The following is a 22,450-nucleotide window of genomic DNA, read 5'->3' on the forward strand; positions in this document are numbered from 1 at the left end:
GACTTGAGGTTCATGTCCGTAGATACCTCAAAGTTAAGCAACTCACACAAAAATTAGCAGCTTCTGCAGATTTTCTTTTGTTTATGATAGGATAGTTAATAAGGTGTATGGTGTATTGGCCTTCATTAGTTGTGGGATTAAGTTCAAGAGCCACAAGGTAATGTTGCAGCTTTATAAAACTCTGGTCAACCACATTTGAAGGATTGTTAGTTTCTGGGCACTCATTATAGGAAGGATGCGGAGCAGGATGCTGTCTGGATTAGAGAATGCCTTGTAAGGAAAATTTGCTTGAACTAATCCTTTTCTCTTTGGGGCGAAAGAGGATCACAGGTGACTTGATCAAAGTGTATAAGATTATGAGAGGCATAGATAGAGTGGACAGCTACCTCCTTTTTCCTAGGCAACAATAGCCAATATTGAGGGTATCTGTTTAAGGTGAGTGGAGGAAAGTTTAGGTGCAATGTCAGAGGTATGTTATTTTTACAGAGCAGAGGGTGTCTGGAATGCACTGCCAGCAGTAGTGGTAGAGGCTGATACTTTTAAGAGACATTTAGAAAGAAAAATATCAATGAAAGAAAAATAGAGGGTTGTGTACTGTGTAGGGAGGGTTAGATTGATCATGGAGTAGTTTTATATTGGTCGACGCAACATTGAGTGCCAAAGGGCCTGTAGTGTGCTGTAGTGTTCTATTCACCTATTTGTCCATAAATATGCTGGAGAGTTCGAGTATTGGAAGAAATATAATTTAAAACTGTGAATCCATATACAAAAAAACCCATTTTCTCAGTTTATTCACACAAAATGCTGGTGGAACGCAGCAGGCCAGGCAGCATCTATAGGAAAAAAGTACAGTCGACGTTTTGGGCCGAGACCCTCCGTCAGTCCTGACAAAGGGTCTTGGCCCCAAACGTCGACTGTACTTCTTCCTATGGATGCTGCCTGGCCTGCTGCATTCCACCAGCATTTTGTGTGTGTTGCTTGAATTTCCAGCATCTGCAGATTTCCTCGTGTTTGCTTTCTCAGTTTATGATTTATTTCCCTTCTGATGTTGTGAGTAGGGTGTAACACAGACCCTCTGTTTGTCAGTTTGCAGGAGCTTAATAAAGAACGGTGAGCGGCAGGATGAGGAGAGTACTGGGGGCCGGCGCAGGACTGAGGCCCTTCGGCAGCTTTGTAAGATGAATCCTACACAGGCCTTAAATGTCCGAGCTATGGTGGTAAGAGATGATACTGTGTTTGCATGTAGTACACTCATATTGTCACAAACCTCTCAGTGGGTTTGTTCCAAAGGTCACAGTGACCAGTGCAGTTTCCACTGGTGCCTGGCACTGCATGTCAACAGTCATTGTCACTGTATTTCTGCTTAACCAATATACATCAGTGTAGCCTTTCACTCAAAGCAGTGGGTGAAAGTCTGGAACCGCCTGAAAGGGTGGTGGGGCAGAAACCCTCGTTGCAACATCCAGGAGAATGGAAGGTATCCATATAGCTCCACTTCTGGCCTGCAAAAACATGGTGAGCTAGTGGTCTTCTGTCTTGTAACATTCTGAAGCCCAATTTAAAATTGCATTTGTCTTCACTGTAATGCAGCTAGTTTAATTGCACCTTTTCAAACCAGCCATAATCAATGTAGTTGCCTGCTGGTGATACTGTTGCTGATGTCTGGAATGAATTTTTATAGCTATGTTCTTGTGTTAGTGTAATAACAGTTGAATGTGGCACTTTTCAATAGCATTGTATCTCAGCAGCTGTACCTGCAGACTTTGGTGCACCAGTATTTTGGGGTTGAGATGGGAAGGTGCAAAGACATTTGTTTTGGAGGTCAACTGGCGCCTTTAAAAAGAAATGGAACCATTCTCAATTAAGAATTGGGACTGAAAACAATCGAGAGATTGGTCAGAATTTATGATAAGTAAAATTTGGTGCTTTGCCCAAGATTGAACTAGTAATTCAGATATTTGAGGAATTTCAAGTACAAATTGCATTCAGGGTAATGTAAATATATTATCATTTGCATTGATTTAGAAACGTGTTTTGCTTAATTTTCACCACATTTCAAAAATAAAATTACGTTGAAAAGTAGAGCCCTTACAGTATCTTAACATGAAGTGTTTGGTTGCAAAAGGATTAATGGATTAACCTTTAAATAATAACAATTTAGTATGAACTGGCAACTATACACAACAGTATTGAGTGCTTTAATGAGCCAGTATAGTTTTTTTAAAGTTCAGTTACTTAAAATGAGGTTGCTTACTGATTTTTTTAAATGTTTTTTTATTTTAATGATGAAGCCATTTTCATTGGTGTTAATTAAACTTAATTCAAGGAAGATTGTCACCGTTCAATGTATTAATGAATGGTTTTGAAAGAAGTTTTAAATGACATTCTAAAATACTACTGCATTGGTTCTTATTAGGTTTAAAGATGATAAATAGTGTTGAATAGAAATTTTAACAAAAATTTGCTTAAGATTGTAGTTTGGAGCTGAACACCCAGCATTACACATTGTATCGGAGGGATAGGAAGGTAGTCAGAGGGGGTAGCTTGGCTCTGCTGGTAAAGAATGGCATCAAATCATGAGAAAGATCGGAAGATGCTGAGTTCTTGTGGGTTGAGTTAAGAAACTAACTGCAAGGGTAAAAGGACCCTGATGGCAATTATATATAGGCCTCCAAACAGTAGCTGGGATGTGGACTACAGAATATAACAGGAAATAGAAAAGGCATGTCAAAAGGGCAATGTTTTCTAGTCATGGGAGATCTTAACATGCAGGTATTTTGGGAAAATAAGGTTGTTAAGGGATCTCAGGAGACTGAATTTGTTGAATGCCTACAAGATGGCTTTTTAGAACAACTTGTTAAGCCTAATTGGGGATCAGCTATACTGGATTGTGTGTTATGTAATGAACTAGAGGCGAGTAGGGAGCTTAAGGTAAAGGAACCCTTAGGAGACAGTGATCACAATATGATAGTGAAAAAGTAAAATCTGATATAGCACTATTTCGGTGGAGTAAAGGAAATTAGTGGTATGAGAGAGGAATTGGCCAAAGTAGAGTGGAAGGAGATGGTGGCAGGGATGACAGCAGAGCAGAAGTGGCTTGAATTTCTGGGGGAAAATGAGGAAGATAAGGATAGATGTATTCCCAAAACAAAGAATTATTTAAATGGCAAAATAGTACGGCCGTGGCTGACAAGGGAAGTTGAAGCTAATGTAGAAGCAAAAGTGGGGGCATACAACAAAGCAAAAATTAGGATGATAGAGGATTGGCGAGCTTTTAAAAACCTACAGAAAACAACTAAAAGGATCATTAGGAGGGAAAAGATGAAATATGAAAGCAAGCTAGCAAACAATATTAAGGTGGATAGAAAAAGCTTCAAGTATGTAAAACAAAAATAGAGAGATGAGAGTGGATATAGGACCTCTAGAAATGAGGCCAGAGAAATAATAACAGGACAAGTAGATGGCAGATGAACTAAATAAATATTTTTCTTCAGTCCTCACAGTGGAAGAGACTAGCAGTGTGCCATGTGGTGAAGGGTGTGAGGGAAGAGAAGTAAGTGCAGTTACTATTACAAGGGAGAAGGTGCTCAAAAATCTGAGATCTAAAGGTGCATAACACACCCTGACCAGATGAACTGCACCCTAGGGTTCTGAAAAAGGTAGCAGTAGAGATTGTGGAGGCATTCATAATGATCTTTCAAGAATCATTGGACTCTGGCATGGTTCCAGAGGGCTGGAATATTTCCATTGTCACTCCGCTCTTTATGAAAGGAGGGAGATAGCAGAAAGGAAATTATAGACCACTTAGCCTGACCTCAGTGGCTGGGAAGATGTTGGAGTCAATTGCTAAGGAAGAGGCTATGGAGTACTTGGTGACACAGCACAAGATGGGACAAAGTCAGCATGGTGTCCTGAAGGTAAAATCTTGCCTGTTGAACCTATTGGAATTTTTTGAGGAGATTACAAGTAAGATAGATAAAAGGGATGCAGTGGATGTTATATATTTGGATTTTCTGAAGGTCTTTGACAAAATGCCACTCATGAGGCTGCTTACCAAATTAAATAAATAGGCATCCATTAGTCTTGAGAGACCATGGATTTGTGCCTTGGAAGGTTTCCAGGGTGCAGGCCTGGGCAGGGTTGTATGGGAGACCGGCAGTTGCCCATGCTGCAAGTCTCCCCTCTCCACGCCGCCGATGTTGTCCATGGGAAGGGCAACAGCCGATATAGCTTGGCACCGGTGTCGTCACAGGGCAATGTGTGGTTAAATGCCTTGCTCAAGGACACAACACGCTGCCTTAGCTGAGGCTAGAACTAGTGACCTTTAGATCACTAGACCAACACTTGGCCACGCGCCAACACTTACCAGATTAAGAGCTTATGTTATTAGAGGAAAGTTAATAGGGTGGTTAAAGCATTTGCTGATTGTAGGCAGCGAGTGGGAATAAAAGGATCCTTTTCTGCTTGGCTGCCAGTGACTAGGTGTTCTGCAGGAGTCGGTGTTGGAACCGCTTCTTTTTATGCTGCATATTAATGATGGAATAGATGGCTTTGTTGCCACGTTTGCAGATGATATGAAGATTAGTGTAGGGGCAGTAGTGTTGAGGAAGCAGGAAGGCTGCAGAAGAACAGATAAGGAGAATGGGCAAGAAAGTGGCAAATTAAATATAATTTTGGAAAATGCTTGGCCATGCACTTTGTAGAAGAAATAAATATGTAGACTATTTTCTAAATGGGGAGAAAATCTAAAAATCTAAGAAGCAAAGGGAATTGGGAGTACTTGTACAGAAAACCCTAAAGGCTAACTTGCAGATTGAATCGGTGTTGAGGAAGGCAAATGCAATGTTAGCATTCATTTCAAGGGCTGTGATGCTGAGGCTTTTTAAGGTACTGGTGATGCCTCATCTTGAGTAATATGAACAGTTTGAGTTCCTCATCTAAGAAAGGATGTGCTGGCATTGGAGAGGGTTCAGAGGAGGTTCACAAAGATGATTCTGGGAATGAAAGGGTTATCATATAAGGAACGCTTGATGGCTCTGGGCCTATACTCACTGAAATTTAGAAGGATGAAGGGGGATCGCATAGAAACCTTTCAGATGTTGAAAGGCCTAGACAGTAGATCTGGAAAAGATGTTTCTCAGGGTGGGGGAAGTCTAGGTCAAGAGGGTACAGCCTCAGGATAGGGGGAGTCCGTTTAAAACAGAGATGGGGAGAAATTTCTTCAGCCAGAGGGTGGTGAATTTGGAATTTGTTACCGCAGGCAGTTGTGGAGGCCAGGTCATTGGGTGTATTTAAAACAGATTGATTAGGTTCTTGATTGGCTACGGCATCAAAGGTTATGGGGAGAAGGCCAAGGAGTAGAGCTGAGGAAGGGAAAAAAGGATCAGCCATTATTGAATGGCAGAGCAGTATCGATGGGACAAATGGCCTAATTCTGCTCCTATATTGTATGGTCTTGTTATCAATTTCTAGTCAAGCTTGCTTTCAGATCTGTGATAACTTCAACACAAACTCTTTGCCGCTTATTAATTTAATTAAATCTAGTCAAATTTAATAATTTGAGGTAAGGAAGAGAACTTAGTACACGCTGAAGTATGGAATAACTGAGTAGTAGACAGCCCATATTAGAAAACACATACACGATTTATGAATGTATGTACTAAATGGCCGCCTTGGGCTTTCTTGTGCTTTTGCTGCCTTGTTTTGTTACAGGTGGAGGAATGCCACCTCCCTGGCCTTGGGATAGCCCTGACCCTAGACCAGTGCAAGAATGATGGCTCTGACGATACCGTGACGGACTTAGTGTCATTTGTTAGTGGCCTGTTATTGGGAACTAATGCTAAAGTGAGAACCTGGTTTGGGATGTTCATCCGCAATGGGCAGCAGGTAAGAAACAGAAACAATGTTGGCTGTGATTTCACCTGGTTTTGAAAGTTAATTTGGAACTAATTGGACACAATATTCAAAAGATCCGCTAAAAAGTGAAGACTTCGTATTGCATGTTAATCGCGTTCCTCATGACTAATTTTGTTTTTAAATTTCAGGACTCTTTGAAACATCAAGGATAACTAATGAATAATGACTGTATCAGCACAACATGGTCTATTGCCATAGTGTAGTTTTACAAAATGATATGTTGTCCTTGTGCGCAGACATACAATTATCAATACTCTACTCTTCAGCTCCTTAGGATCTGGAATATCCTCTCTAACCTTTGCATGTTTTTCTTTTCATGTCATCTCAGCCATTAACAATGCCATTTCAATTATTTGTGAACTCTCTTCCAGTTGGCCAAATAATAGCTTATAGCCCACCAACGTTTTTTGGTTTCCAACTACTCATTCAAATTATAATGCACTTGGATGTGTCTGTCTTAAAGTTTGATCTTTGTATTTTTTAACAGTATGATTTGTGTCACCTGTCTCTGTAGGTTCCTCCTGTTCTACATTCCTCATGGTGCCATGTCTCTCCAGATCTACTTTTGCTCCTCCTGTTAAATCCTTTGCTCTCCTTTTAAGGCATCTCTGCCTAGGTATACCTTGTTTCTTGACCATGCTCCTGCCTTGTGATGTCTAACTATATTGAAGAGATCAGCTTTATTTGTCACATGTACATGGAAAAATACAGTGAAATGTGTTGTTTGCATAAAATTAAGTCGGAAACAATTGTGCTTGGGGCAGCCTCTGAATGTTGTCACGCTTCCATTGCCATCATAGCAAGCCCACAACTCAATAACCTTAACCAGTGTCTTTGGAATGTGGGAGGAAACCAGAGTACCTGGAGAAAAACTATGCAGTGAACAGGGAGAATGTACAAACTCATTACAGATAGAGGTGGGAATCAAACCGCAATCTTACAGCTAACGCTGTAAACAATATGCTAACCACTACGCTGCCTTGTATGGATGCAAGTGGTTGGTGATGGTTGTCCTGAGACTAAGGAAGTATGTCAGTGTAAAATAATACTGCTTACAGTATTTGAGGGAAACAATGTTGCCAAAGAGTGGAGTGCTTCCTTAAAGGGTAGAGAAGGTGACTTTGAAACTGAGAACTTTCCTGCCTTTTGATTTGGACACTTGTAAGGAGGAAGATTTTGCTGTATTCTGTATTTCTTTCTAGGCTTTACTGTCTTCTATGTGGTAGAAGCAGTATAGTATGATTAGTTAATACTCTGCTTCATTTCCCTTTTGGCAGTAAGAGTAATTAAAATGCAAAGTGTAACTCCAAATTTTTTGTTGTTCAGCGGAAACGGGAGCGCAGCAGTTCGGTACTGTGGCAGATGAGGCGGCAGCTGTTACTGGAGCTAATGGCAATCCTCCCGACAGTCAGCAGTAGTCGCATTGGTGAAGAGACCGCAGACACGGACATGGAGCCCAACATATCAGTGTACTCTGCACTGAAGGAAGAAAACGTGGTGAAAGCAAGCGCAATGCTACGTCTGTACTGTGCACTGATGGGCATTGCTGGCCTCAAGTATGCACTGAGATGATGTATAGATTGTTGTTCAGTGGATATTACACAAAGGATGTGTGGCATAGACTACTGAATTATTAGAGCAGAGTTGGTGGAAAAACATAGGAATCTTGGCTGTTCATGAGTCTATAATCAAAATGATAAATTAAGCTGCTTAGTATTAAGAAACATTCTGTACCCAGATTCTTATCACATTTTTTTGGTACCTTAATCTAGTAGCATCATATATTAGTTTCAAAGTATAAATTAGCCTAGTATCCAACTGATTATCAAAGTTATAGCTTTGCATCAAGCTTTTTAGGACTGAGATGAGGAAAAACTTCTTCACACAGAGTGGTGAATCTGTGGAATTCTCTGCCACAGGAAACAGTTGAGGCCGGTTCATTGGCTATATTTAAGAGGAAGTTAGATATGGCCCTTGTGGCTAAAGGAATCAGGGGGTATGGAGAGAAAGCAGGTACAGGGTTCTGAGTTGGATGATCAGCCATGATCATACTGAATGGCGGTGCAGGCTCGAAGGGCCAAATGACCTACTCCTGCACCTATTTTCTATGTTTCTATGCATCCTCATCCACCTGCATTAACTGATAAGATGGTGGGGGCTTTAATTTTAAGCCTTACAAGCTTGTAGTTTGGAGAGAAATTTGCTTATTACTACTGTTTGATTTTCACAGACGTGGCTGTTGTGCATAAGAAGGTTAGACAAAATCATGGCCTTTGTTGGGATGAGAAAATCTTTTGAAAATCACTAACTTGAATGCAAAGTGGCAAATGTCATGGAAATACAATGAGCAGGAAAAGATTGAAAAAATTATTGCTGGGGAAGGATGCAGAAGGATGGTCATTAAGGTTCAAAATTAGCTTTACTTATCACTTGAACATTGAAAAATACAGTGAAATGTGTTTGTGTTCACAATCAACACAGTCTGAGGATGTGCTGGGAGCCGCCTGCAAGTGTCACTACACTCCTGGCACCAACAAGCATGCACACAATAGTCAACAGAATAACATGCAGCCAACATATATGACAGACACAACAGCAAGACAAACCCTTCCCATCTCCCGCCAAGGCGGAAGATGTACCCTGCCCCACACACCACCAGCTTCACAGTTATCAACCTGTATCCAAACTTCATTCCACACTGCAATCCTTCCATTTCTCTGGGGTTTCATACATTGAATTGTGAACTACTGACTTTGCTTTCTGTCCAACCCTTCATAATAGCTGGATATATTTCAAAGAGACTGGTCACTTTCCATTGTTACACTCTAGTTAGCGAATCTCAACTGGGTATTTCATTTTAACAAAGATAAATGAATATGCTTTTTCATCCTGGTATCAGTAGCATTGTAATGTTAAAAAATGAGTGCACCATTATTATAATAAGTACCAACTGAAAGGATTGTTGCTTACAGTAATAATAATGAACTTTCTGACCTAACATTCCACTATCATTATATTTATCTGCTATTCCATGGCATGTTATTACATATGCTTGCATCCCACAACCTTGGGTTCTGACACCCTCTGAATGTTGCCATTCTATGCTATGTCATGCAGTGCATTACTGAAGCATCCCTTCCAGGCTGCTACCTAATAATGGTGCACATTTTTATTTATGTTATTGGTGCACCATTTTAGCCTTTTGCAATATACCACAGGTTTCCTGTTTTGTGTGTAGTTAATTGTACCTTCATTTTGCACAACGTGTTGCATTATTGCGTATAATCTTGTCATCTAGGCCTACTGATGAGGAAGCTGAACAACTCTTACAGCTGATGACCAGCCGTCCACCAGCAACTCCAGCTGGCGTTCGCTTTGTGTCCCTTTCATTCTGCATGCTGCTGGCATTTCCCAGCTTAGTCAGGTAAGTTGGAAGGCTGCAGTTGAGCCAGTATTACAATGCAGGGATGCTTAAAGTTAGCCTTGATATTCATTGCTTAGTGACTCCTAAGATGGAAAAATAAATCTAGTTAGAGCAGAGATCAGACTTGGCTGTCAATTGCAAATGAAGAATAGTCACTTTGTACAAGTATTGGGGAATTAGTCTCTCATTGATTCTATTTTAGTTCTTGGATATACTGACTGCCTACAAGAAAGCGCAACTTAGGGTAGTATATGATAACATGTATGTACTTTAATAATAAATTTACTTTTACATGAGAAAAGGAAATTGAGAAGAAAATAGTACATAACACTATACAAATGAAGAGCATTGGGTTTTGAAATTTGATTGTAACTATATGCTGAGCATAGAATTGTCAGTAATTAATTACTAATTCCTGTCTTGATGCTTGCTGTTATGTGTTAAGGCAATGTGTCAACAGCCACACTTAACAGCTATTGTCAGTCCTGAATAATGGAGAGAGATTTAAAGCTCTAATCTAATGGTTGTTTTAAGGATGACCCACATCACTTATTTTTATAGTTATCAGAACCTCTCAACTTTCCTGTAATGATTTATAGGTATTACATCTTCATAATTCATTTTGTTTCTATTGAAGATGCAAGAAAAGTTCAACTTAAGAGTAGAGAAGTAGGATACCGTTAAGTGGTGTTCGTTGTATTTACTCTTGCCATCCTTAACTTGCACTGTATGTGCTTGAGGTAATTTCTGCATCTTTAGAAAAGAATATAGCATAGAAACAGGCCCTACAGCCTACTTAGTCCATGCTAAAACTATTTAAACTGACTACACCCATCAACATGCACTGGTACCATAGCCCTTCATACCCCTACCATTCATGTACCTATCCAAGCTTCTCTTAAATGTTGAAATCGAGCTCACATGCACTATTAGTGCTTTTCACCTTTCACCATTATCCCATGACCTCTAATTGTAGTCCCACCTAGTTAAGTAACAAATGACTGAAAAGTAGGTTGTTTGTTTTGGTGCAGGGATGCCCAGTTTTAAGGGAAAGGTAAGCACAGTTGTATGGTGTTTCAAGGGACTAAGATCTGTATTGTATCTGAACTATAATTTCCCCATAATGAAATTGACACATAAAGACAGGGCCCTAAAGTACATCTAGGACATCAAGAAAATTAGCACAACAAATGTGATCCAAGTGTGCAGGAGTACAAGATTAGGCTATGTAGTCACATATCTAGTCAATACTTAAATTTAGTCTGTTTGTATCCAGATGTTGGTTAACAAGCTTGTTTTCTAAGCCCCCCACACTTGTTGACGGAGGAGCATTGCAGTTGAAAAGTGTAATCCCAAAGGAGAGAATGGGTACAATTTGCTCTGAGCGGTATCATGGTCAGTGTGCAGTGGTAGAGATTTTGAAAGTGAGCTTAAGAGCGTTTCTGCTTGGACAGAGCATTTTTGTTATCGTTTATCCTGATTGGACAGCAATGTTTGCCTCCATGCAGGATATTTATACCATTAGTATAAATAAACAAACCAAAAAAAAAACAATTTTTACGCATTCATTTGTAAGATTTAGGTATACCTTGCTAGGTCAGTGTTGATTAGCCATCTGCTGAGAAGGCAGAGATGATGAACTACCTTTATAGACCATTAAAGTCTATGTGGTAAAGGTGCTTCCATGCTGTTTAGGTAAGGAGTTAAAAGATGTTGGCAAGTGATGTTAGGCATATACTAATCTGTTCAATGGAAATCTTGGATTTGTATGGTGTTCCCCTTGGGTACTAGGTGGCTGTGGTTGCAGGTAGGAATGATTCTATTAAGAAAAACCTTATTGTTAAAAAGTGCAATTTCTGAATAATACTATAAGGAAAGCATCCAGAAAAAGATCTTCAAGAATAAATTAACACCAGTCTTGTGTGGTTGTTCTCTGGGATGTTCACTGTGCATTTGCAGACAGAATATTCATTATACACAGAAAAAAAAATCATACAAATTTGATCTTGGTATTTAGACTCGTGTTTTAATGTTTCTAGCACACCTGAACAGGAGCAAATGACTGTGATGTGGTTAAGCTGGATGATCAGAGAGGAGGCATATTTTGAAAGGTAAGACTGAATGTTGGCTGTGTTTTCCTGTCATAGTCTGATTTCCCTGTGGTGGAAAGCTGGCACATTGCTTTAGCACCAGAGGCAGGAACACTCTGCCACTTTCTATCCACTTCCAGCACCTCATGAACATGAGGACAACACATCTACATCAATGTTCCCGCTCCCCGGCCAATATTTCAGGCTGCAATCATAAGCAGACATTGCCGCCAACCAACGACAACCTATGGCATCCAACTTCACAAAGGTCAGGATACAAATTGTCCTCACCTGAATTTGGCACCATATAGATGGTTACTAACATCCACTGCAGCCCATATCAATGCTAGAAACTCTTAATTTGTGCGTAAGGTAGTTTTGTTTGGAGGGTGACAGACTCTGGCTGACAAAAGCCACAGGTATCAACCCTTTGCCCTATTCCTGAAACAGCACACCCCCAAACCCTCGTGGCTGGCTTCAGTTTGCAGTACATTTGGCAACCGGGGTTTGGAAAGGCCAGCACAGGTGCTTTAGTCAGCAGCTGAAAGACCTCTTCACCTTTTGCATCCCATCTTTCTCCAAAAGGCTCCAAGTGGCTAAGATAAATGTTATCTTATTCTCTTTTCGTTTCCTCTTTCTTTCCCAAGGGAGAGTAACCACACAGAAGCTGACTCAACCCACAGAATCCAAGGGATAAGCATAGAGCACCCACATTCTTGGGCCTTGGCCATGTGGTCACCGCCTCTATCTTGGATGGATCCGTAGCTACTCCATCTGTGAGACTATATGCCTGACGTAGTGGACTGGCATCTTATGGAACTGGGACTTGTCTGGTGACAGTTTTAAACCTTCACCTTTCAGGCAAACTACCTTCAGTAGCATCGTCTCATGCTCTTCCAGGGTGGACCCGAACACGGAATTTATCCAAGTACACCAGTACCTCAAGCAATATCATGTCCTCAGCAGTCTTCTCCATGACATGTTGAAAAGTAGCCAGTGCTCCTGAAGGAATCCAAGTGGATATATGAATGCTGTCTTTGTCAGCCTCACTCATGAGTATTTGATAATACCTATTCCTTAGGTCCAGCATACTGAATCATTTTGCTCCACTCAGGCAGGCCAGAGCATCCTCTATCTGTGGAACAGTATATTCGTCAGGGACTGTGCGTCAGTTCAGTGTCAGATAGCACACATTCTTACCTCCTTCATAGCCACCACTATGGGTAACGCATAGGGACTCTGACTCATTGATAATTAGAGCTTCCTTCAGTTTCATCAAATGCTGCCAAACACCTTGCACCTCCACTGGTGCTAATCATCGAGACCTTTCTCTGAAAGGGGTATCCTCTATCGTCAGATGGCGTGGTGAGTATTCTTGGGGCAACCCACATCAAACTCATCAGTAGAAAAGACATCTTCGAACTTTAACATCTTCTGTCAGTCTCCTTTTCCATCTCTCGGGTACCAGAGAGTCACCAAAGTTGAATGTCTTTGCTGTTACCTTTCCTGATATAGGAGGTTGTCTCTCCTGGTTTTCTCACCAGAAAACTAGACATTACTGTCTCCAGAAAAAGATGTGCCATCGGCATCCCACCTCTGGGGGTGACCCCTCTCTCCAAGATGTTCCTGACAATTACTGTCATCCTGCTTATGTGTACAGTGAAGGTTTCTGCAGTTCTGGGCTCACCAGCACCCCAGCAGCTAAGCATGACTGTGTGATCATCTGGAGCATCCTTCAGGAGGGCCTCAGCATCAGGCATTCCAGGGAATTTGGGGTTTTCCATCACTCCAGCTACTTCCCCAGGATGTAACACAATGTGTTTGGGCTGGTTGTATCACACAGTTCCCTGTTTATGCTCATCTTTCTGCTTAGGAGGAACTTGTGCCTTTTCAAAAACAGCTCTGAGCACCAGGTGAATAGACAAAGTTTTCAAAATATTCTCTCAATTTCTCTCCTACAGACTTCCATAAGCCTTCTCACATTGGGAGTATTTGTTCCCACGATAATGGAAGCTTCACCCTTCTTAACCAGGTTGAGACAGACCAACACTAATGTGTCAAGGGCCTCGGCTACTCCCAACATCTGCTTCTGTAAACTCCAGCTTCAATGACAAGTAACCATCATATGGACATTTATCAGTACTGAGGCCCCTTATTTCTAGGGCACTGAGTAGCGTCCATGGTAAATGTGTCAGATACCCGTTGTAGAAGTATTTGTACAGTAGAGTAACCTGAGAACCTCTGTCAAGTATGGTTTTGGCATAAATACCCTCAATCCATATGGATACACTGGAGCTTGACCCTTCAAAACCTTCAGGAAATGAGATTTGTACTTTAGTATATTCCTTGATACATTGATTGGAACATGTTTCCCCCGAGATGCAAGGCAATTCCCTTACTGGGTCTCTCCAAAGTTACAGACTTCCTCTTCTGTTTGAGTAACCGCTAGGTCACATTCCGAAGGTTTTCCTGTCCTTCACACTCCCATTTGAAAAGTCCATCCTTACCACAGTTGTAACAGAGAATATCGGTCACGTCCCTTGTCAAGAGACCCCAGCCAATAACAGCCCTCTGCTTAGTACGTCCCACCAATGGATTCGGCTTCCTATCGTCCTTGTCACGCTTGCTGGCAGCACTAGCCAACATCAGCTGAGGTACCTTGGCTTGCAGGTTTTTCACTACATCCTGGAAAACCCTAGCTCTTATGACAACGGGTTGTTTCAGCAACAGAGGCTACTACTGAGGACTTTGCCCTGCTCATAGAAGCCTTCCACTCTTCTGTCGTGTTTTTCCCCCTCTCTTACTTCTCTGATCAGCTCAACAAACAAGGGAGGGGAAGGGTCTTATGAGACATTTAGATGCTTAAAGCAATCATGTCATGTGACAGCACACCCTTCACCACTTGCTCCATCCTTAATTGATTGACCCTTTTATAACACAAGCAATGCAGCTGTCTCTCTCTAGCCTGAAAATGTAGGCAGAAACTTTCTTCCCTTTCTCCTGGAATGTGTGCCTGAACCTTATCATAAGCTCCACTGGGCTGTCTCTCATGCCAAAAATGCTTTCTTATGCTTGCTTGTAGCCCACAGACATAACCAACATGTTCTCTGCATTAAGGATCTCACCACCTCAGCAGCCAGACCTTTTAGACTCTACCAGTTGCTATCTTTTCATTTTATCTGAACACTGTCATTCATCCAGTAACTGAGATGTCTGCCCTACCCAAGTCTCCTAGTTCTCCTCCCCATCAGGGGTGGGCTTGACTCCAAGAACATTCTCAGCTTCCAATGACTTTGACTCTCCACCAGTACACTTTGACATTTGTCTACCGGGGTGTAATTGCCAAAACCAAATCAGAATTTTCACCACCAGCTGAAGGACCCATTAGACCTTTCACTTGAGACCATTTCTTCCCTCACTTCGCAGAAATGAGAACAAATTGTCTTTAAAGTCTTCGCCTTCAGCTACAAGAAACTTGTCTTTAAATTCTTCACCCTTTTCTCTAAAAGTATGGACGGCTCATGACTCCACTTCTCCAGGTGCTCTGATTGTACCAGGCAGCGCAATTTCATTCACGTCACTGCTAATCTGGACTAACAAGACATCTTTGCCCACCGATTGATCAAACCTCCATTCAACGAGTGTAACTTTCAAATTTGGCACTCTGATCAAAAATTTGTCTGGCCTGCAGATACTCACTCGGCTCAGAACGCAAGCATTAGTTGTGGGTAGTTACTTTGAATCATACCAAAGCTGAATCTCTGCAGCATCCATAATCAAGTAACCTAATCACTTTTCCCGACACTAGTTTAAACGCAGGCTTAAACACCACAAACCACTTAATCAGTTCTTAGAGCAATTGCACAGCGTTCAGCAAATCAGTCCTGGATGAGCCCTCACAATTAACCCCCTCACTGGGCTTTATAGAAACTTAGCTAGTCAGCTGGCTCTGCTAACAACCACTAATCTCAGTGGGGAGAAAGCCAACTTTCTCAAACAATGTATGTCTAGGGTTGGTATGATTTTGGTCCCATCAAATCAGGAAAGTTGGGGCCTTTCAATTAAGGGAACCCCTATTTGAGCAAATGCTGTGTAAATACTGCCCATATGCAGTTATCCATTGGCAAGAAATATCAGGTGGCACACCACATACTATTATAAAGAAAGTCTATTTACTAATTTCAGCTTAATCAACCAGTTAAGAGGAAAAGAATAAGAAAAAAACATTAAAGGACCCATTATAAACATCCAGCAGACCTCTCTCCTGATCATCTCATCTCTCTCCATCGCCTGCCAAAAAGACCATGAACCCCACCAGTGTCTGTCACAAACTTCTCTCCGCCCAGCTTTCTCTCAAACCTCTCCCAATTCCACCATCCTGATTAGCTGACACAGCATTCCTAAGTTGAACGTCACAGACTGTTATCTTTAACTGAAATCCAAACACTATCAGCAGGACACGATATTTCCACAGAAAGCTACTAAGTGAAATGCCCTACAGCATTAGGAGTAAAAAAAAAGTTAACCAGGGTATTACACTTGAATCTTTAATCTCTACATTGTTCATCAGACCTCCACTTCCACAATGAAGAAATAATGACTTGCACTATTTTCTTGTTTACATTCCAGTACTACAGGAGTCTCTGCTTCATTTGGTGAGATGCTGCTGTTGGTTGCTATGTATTTCCATAGCAACCAACTTAATGCCATCATCGATTTGGTGTGTTCCACTCTGGGTATGAAGGTAAATTTGCTTCTAGCATGTGTATAGGTCAACAAGTTGATTGCATTTACTCTTTAACTAAAGGTTTCTGTTTCAGAACAAATACAGTGGATTCCGGTTAATTGGGACACATTGGGATTAGTACATTTTGACCCATTTAAGGTGCTGCCCCAATTACCGAAGTTACATGGAAAAAGGTATTAAATAAAAGACAAACTACCATTTCAGGATAATTTGGAACACTTTGAATACTACTACAGTACTATAAAACTGGTTTAATTCCTAATAATTACAGCCGCAGAATTAATCCAATGTATGCTACCATGTTCTTTTGAATGACTGTAAATGAACAAAATCAGCACAGACACCTAGGGCAGATAATGGACTGCCTTCATTCAATGCTTTTTGACAATTGCATCATTGTAACATTCAAGATGATTGTCAATGCCTTCAAATTCTGTGTAATTCCTAACTTGAAGTAGTGAAATCATTTCATTTTCACTCCCAGACTTTTCTGACAACTCTTAATTCTGAATGATTGAAATTGCATTGAGCAAAGCAGTTCAGAATTGTCTTACTGCTTATTTTTCACCAATTATCAGTGACAAAAATTGCTGCTTTTTAAACATGAAAACATCTGACTAGCATGATTTCAAAACCTGTTAGTTCTAAGCGCAGTGTATTGTCTGATGGCCACACACGAGTGCATGTGACTGACACTAGCTAGAAACTGCTCGACAACAGTTTCCTGGGGACGTCACGTGATGACGTAGGATCGAGACGCTGGAACCCAGCTCTCCCGTAAAAAGTTAATAAATCAATGTCTAAATGAAGAAAAGTTAGTCAGTACCTTCTAAAAGTTACTTATAAACTACTCCGGACTGTGTCAAGCAATGCCTCAAAGAAGGAAGATGAAGAAAACTAATACCGGGAAGATTACGCAAGTTGGAACAAGAGCGGGGCCCGCATCTGCCGAGGAACCGCGGTCTCAGGTACGTTGTGCCACCGGCGGGGCGGAACAAGAGACCGCGGCAACAATGGCCATTCCTGAAGGGAAGGGTCATCGTGAATTGCGCAAACCCGAAGGACGGAGCATGCGCAAACGGGAGCAACAAGAACTACAAAGCCCAGCTACCACTGCAACTGAAAGTGATAGCGAATCGGAGGGAGAGTCAAATCTCTCGGAAAGATCAGATGAAGAAGAAGCTAAAAGTCCTTCTAGAAATATAGAAAAGACTTTGAGGCAAATAATGCGTAAATTAGACACATTAAAAATAATTAAAAATAATCAAAAAAGACTCGAAAAAAAAATGACCAAAATGGAGATTATGCTTGATAAAATGACAAAGAGACAGGAAAAAATGGAAAAAAGAATTACGGACTTGGAAACTACAACGGAGGACATGGTTGAAAGAATGGACAAAATAGAAAATGAAAATGCTGCTTGGGCATCAGAAAGAAAACAATTTATGGAACAAATTGATAAGCTTGAAAATTTCAGTAGACGAAATAATATTAAAATTGTTGGACTTAAAGAAGATATAGAAGGAGAAGACCCAATAAATTTTTTTCAAAAATGGATCCCTGAAAAGCTGGAAATGGAAGGAGAAATTCCAATTGAGATCGAAAGGGCTCATAGATCCTTAAGGCCAAGACCTCGAGCTGATCAAAACCCACGACCAATTTTGATAAAATGCTTACGATACCAAGACAAAGAAAAGATCCTGAAGGCTGCTGCCCAAAGTGCCAAAAATAGAAACGGGCCATTGATGATAGCAGGAAAACCAGTCCTTTTTTACCCTGATATAAGTCACAACCTGTTGAAGAGGAAGAAGGAATTTAACCCAGTGAAAAAAGCCTTATGGGTAAAGGGTTACAAATTTACAATGCGTCATCCAGCAACACTGATAATTTTTTTGGAGGAGGGAAAAAAAAAATTTTTTCCCGATTATCGAAAAGCGGAGGAGTTTGTACAAGATCTTCCATCTATTCGCTATGAAGATAGACCCAACGAACAGAATTGATGGACATTTATGGATATTATAGAAAAGGGGAGCAAAATTTTAGAAATACTAAATGAGAATGGTATTTCTTTTTTTTTCTCTTCTTATACATATACGTTTTTGTGTTGCGGGGGGGCTGGGGAGCTTTGGATCGGTTACTGCGGGATTCACGTGTGTAATCATGGCGGTTGCCATGACCCGTACAGCAGAGGGGGGTAATGTTGTGTTAGTTTTCCACAACATTAGTAGGGGGGTATTTTGTTTTTTTCTTTATATTTTAATTTTCTTCTATCTTTTAGCCTGGATGATTGGTGGGGACACACATAGCAACACGGAGATTTTTATAAAGATTTCCCAAGATACCACAAAAGTGGAAAGATTAGGTATTGTTATAGATTGGAATAATATAATAAAAAAAAATGACTAATCTACTAAACTTTTTAAGTTTTAATGTTAATGGGCTTAATGGGCCAGTAAAAAGAAAAAGAATTTTAACATATATTAAAAAAATGAAAACAGATATAGCTTTTTTACAAGAAACTCATTTAACAGACACAGAACACCAGAAATTAAAAAGAGACTGGGTTGGAAATGTTATTGCAGCTTCATTTAATTCAAAGGCGAGAGGAGTTGCAATTTTGGTTAACAAAAATCTACCAATTAAAATACAAAACATATTAACTGATTCGGCGGGGAGATATCTAATTATACACTGTCAAATTTTTTCAGAACTATGGACCCTTATGAACATCTATGCACCAAATGAAAATGATGTAAAATTCATACAGGAGGTCTTTTTGAATTTGGCCAACGCACATGATAAAATATTAATAGGTGGAGATTTTAATTTTTGTCTAGATCCAGCTTTAGATAGATCAACAAAGGTTGTTACAAAATCAAAAGCAGTAAAATTAACTCTATCATTGATGAAAGACTTAAATCTGATTGATATATGGAGAAGAATTAATCCAAAAGAAAGAGATTATTCATTTTATTCAAATAGACATAAAACATACTCAAGGATAGACTTTTTCCTATTATCAACAAATATTCAAGATAGAGTGAAAAATGTGGAATATAAAGCAAGAATACTGTCAGATCATTCTCCTTTAATAATGACAATGATAATGACAGATAAAGAGGAATCAGTTTATAGGTGGAGATTTAATTCAATATTATTAAAACGTCAAGACTTTTGTGATTTTATGAAAAAACAGATTCAGTTCTTTTTAGATATAAATTCACATTCAGTTGATGATAAATTTATAGTGTGGGAAGCAATGAAGGCATACTTGAGAGGTCAGATAATAAGTTATACTTCTAAAATTAAGAAGGAATATATGATAGAAATAGATCAATTGGAAAAAGAGATTACGAAATTAGAAAAAGAATCCCAAAGAAATGTGACAGAAGAAAAACGAAGACAACTCATTAACAAGAAGTTACAATATAATACACTCCAAACATATCGAACGGAAAAAGCAATTATGAGAACTAAACAAAGATATTATGAACTAGGTGAAAGATCACATAAAGTTCTTGCATGGCAGCTAAAAACAGACCAGACTTCTAAAACAATAAATGCAATTCGAACAAGAGTAAATAAAATTACTTATAAACCTTTAGAAATTAATGAAGCTTTTAAGAATTTTTACTCTGAGTTGTACAAATCAGAATCACAAAATGACAATGTCAAGATAGAAAGGTTTCTATCACAAATAACTCTTCCAAAATTAAATACGGAAGAACAGAAGGGATTAGATATGCCTTTTACATTGAAAGAGGTCGAAGAAGCCCTAGGATCACTTCAAAGTAATAAATCTCCAGGAGAAGATGGTTTTCCGCCTGAATTCTATAAAAAGTTTAAAGATTTATTAATTCCTCCTCTTATGGAGTTAATACGCCAAGCAGAAAGAACGCATAAACTTCCAGAATCCTTTTCGACAGCCATTTTAATAGTATTGCCAAAAAAAGATAGAGATCCTTTAAAGCCATCATCATATAGACCGATTTCTTTATTAAATACTGATTATAAAATAATAGCAAAAATCTTATCTAATAGATTATCTAAATGCTTACCAAAATTAGTACATATGGATCAAACAGGATTTATTAAAAATAGACAATCAGCAGATAATGTAACTCGCTTATTTAGTATAATTCATTTAGCACAGAAGAGGGAGGAAATGAGCGTGGCAGTTGCTTTAGATGCAGAAAAAGCATTTGATAGATTGGAGTGGGATTTTTTATTTAAGGTATTGGAAAAATACGGATTAGGAGTATCCTTTATAAAATGGATTAAAACCTTAAATACTAATCCCAAAGCTAAAGTAGTGACAAATGGTCAAATTTCAACACCATTTCAGTTAACAAGGTCAACTAGGCAAGGTTGTCCATTATCACCTGCTTTATTTGTGTTGGCGATAGAGCCATTAGCTGAACTGATCAGAATGGACCCAGATATTAAGGGTTTTAGAGTTAACCAAGAAGAATACAAGATCAACTTATTTGCTGATGATGTTCTACTTTATCTAACAAACCCATTGCAATCGTTGCGTAAATTATCCTATAGATTAGAAGAATATGGGAAAGTATCAGGTTACAAAATAAATTGGGACAAAAGTGAAATTTTACCTCTTACTAAAGGAGACTATAATCAATGTCGATCAATAACCCAGTTTAGATGGCCGGCAAATGGTATAAAATATTTAGGTATAAGAGTCGATAATGATATAAAGAACATATACAAATTAAATTATTTACCACTATTGAAAAAAATTCAAGAAGATCTTGATAAATGGATGGTATTACCAATAACATTAGTAGGTAGAGTAAATACCATAAAAATGAATATATTCCCTAGATTACAATACTTATTTCAATCACTACCAATACAATTACCCCAGAAGTTTTTTCAAGAGCTGAATAAGTATGTGAGGAAGTTTCTTTGGAAAGGTAAGATGTCAAGAATATCGTTGGAAAAATTGACATGGAAATTTGAGCTAGGAGGGTTACAACTTCCAAATTTTAAGAATTATTATAAAGCAAATCAACTTAGATTTATTGCATCCTTTTTTGAGAAAGACAAACCGGCGTGGATCAGAATAGAACTAGATAAAATAGGAGAAAACATACCAGAAGACTTTATATATAAATGGGAATCTAAATGGATACGGGAAAAGAAAGAATCTCCTATATTAAAACATTTGATTGATTTATGGAATAAGATAAATGTTGACGATGAGACAAAGAAATCCTTATTAGCAAAGAGATCTTTAATCCAAAATAGACTTATTCCTTTTACAATGGATAATCAACTTTTATATAATTGGTTTCAAAAAGGGATTAGATATATAGGAGATTGTTTTGAAGGAGGTATATTAATGTCATTTGATCAATTAAAGAATAAATATAAAGTATCAAACAACACTCTTTTTTGTTACTTTCAACTAAGGGCTTATTTAAGAGAAAAGCTAGGTCAAACAATGTTACTACCGAAACCCAATGAAATAGAAACTTTAATTCAAAAAGGAAAGATTAAAAAATTTATCTCTTGTATGTATAATTTGATTCAAAAACAGGCAATTAAACAAGGAGTCCATAAGTCAAGACAAAAATGGGAAAGTGATTTGAATATTAAAATTGAAGAAAAAAACTGGTCAAGACTATGTCTTGAGAGTATGACAAATACAATAAACGTTCGATTAAGATTAGTGCAATACAATTTTTTACATCAACTATATATTACACCACAAAAAATAAACAAATTAAACCCAAATCTATCTGATCAGTGTTTTCGATGTAACCAAGAAATTGGTACTTTTTTACATTCTACTTGGTCTTGCTCTAAAATTCAACCTTTTTGGACAAATTTAAGAGTTTTACTGGAACAAATCATTGGAATACAACTTCCACACAACCCAACATTACTTTTACTAGGTAATATTGAAGGGATAAAACCGATATCCAGATTGAATAAATATCAGAAAGAATTTATAAAAATTGCATTGGCAGTAGCCAAAAAAGCTATTGCAGTGACTTGGAAATCGGATACATACCTAAGTATAGATCGTTGGAAGAACGAAATTTATGGCTGTATTCCACTTGAAAAAATCACTTACAATTTAAGAGATAAATATGAAACATTTTTGAAAATTTGGCGCCCTTATCTACAAAAGACAGGATTAAATATATAGGTGCTCCGAAGATGAAATAATTGGTTACTTGGGGAAAGAAATAAATGCATACACTAAAGTTATTACGAACTCCGTGGAGCGTGTGGGGATCTTCCAAT

The 22,450-nt window shown here is 39.0% G+C and overlaps 1 protein-coding gene across 1 annotated transcript in view; it reads left to right on the top strand.

Moving 5' to 3' along the window:
- ints2 (integrator complex subunit 2) overlaps nt 1-22,450 on the top strand; it is an 80,188-nt gene that overhangs the window by 8,741 nt on the left and 48,997 nt on the right. The window contains exons 6-11 of the mRNA XM_073053132.1: nt 1,087-1,217; nt 5,713-5,886; nt 7,243-7,472; nt 9,215-9,340; nt 11,380-11,451; nt 16,060-16,174. Of these exons, the coding sequence (XP_072909233.1) occupies nt 1,087-1,217; nt 5,713-5,886; nt 7,243-7,472; nt 9,215-9,340; nt 11,380-11,451; nt 16,060-16,174 (848 nt within the window). The remainder of the gene's footprint in view (nt 1-1,086; nt 1,218-5,712; nt 5,887-7,242; nt 7,473-9,214; nt 9,341-11,379; nt 11,452-16,059; nt 16,175-22,450) is intronic.

The sequence above is a fragment of the Hemitrygon akajei genome, chromosome 8, assembly GCF_048418815.1.
Source record: "Hemitrygon akajei chromosome 8, sHemAka1.3, whole genome shotgun sequence".
Classification (NCBI taxonomy): domain Eukaryota; kingdom Metazoa; phylum Chordata; class Chondrichthyes; order Myliobatiformes; family Dasyatidae; genus Hemitrygon; species Hemitrygon akajei.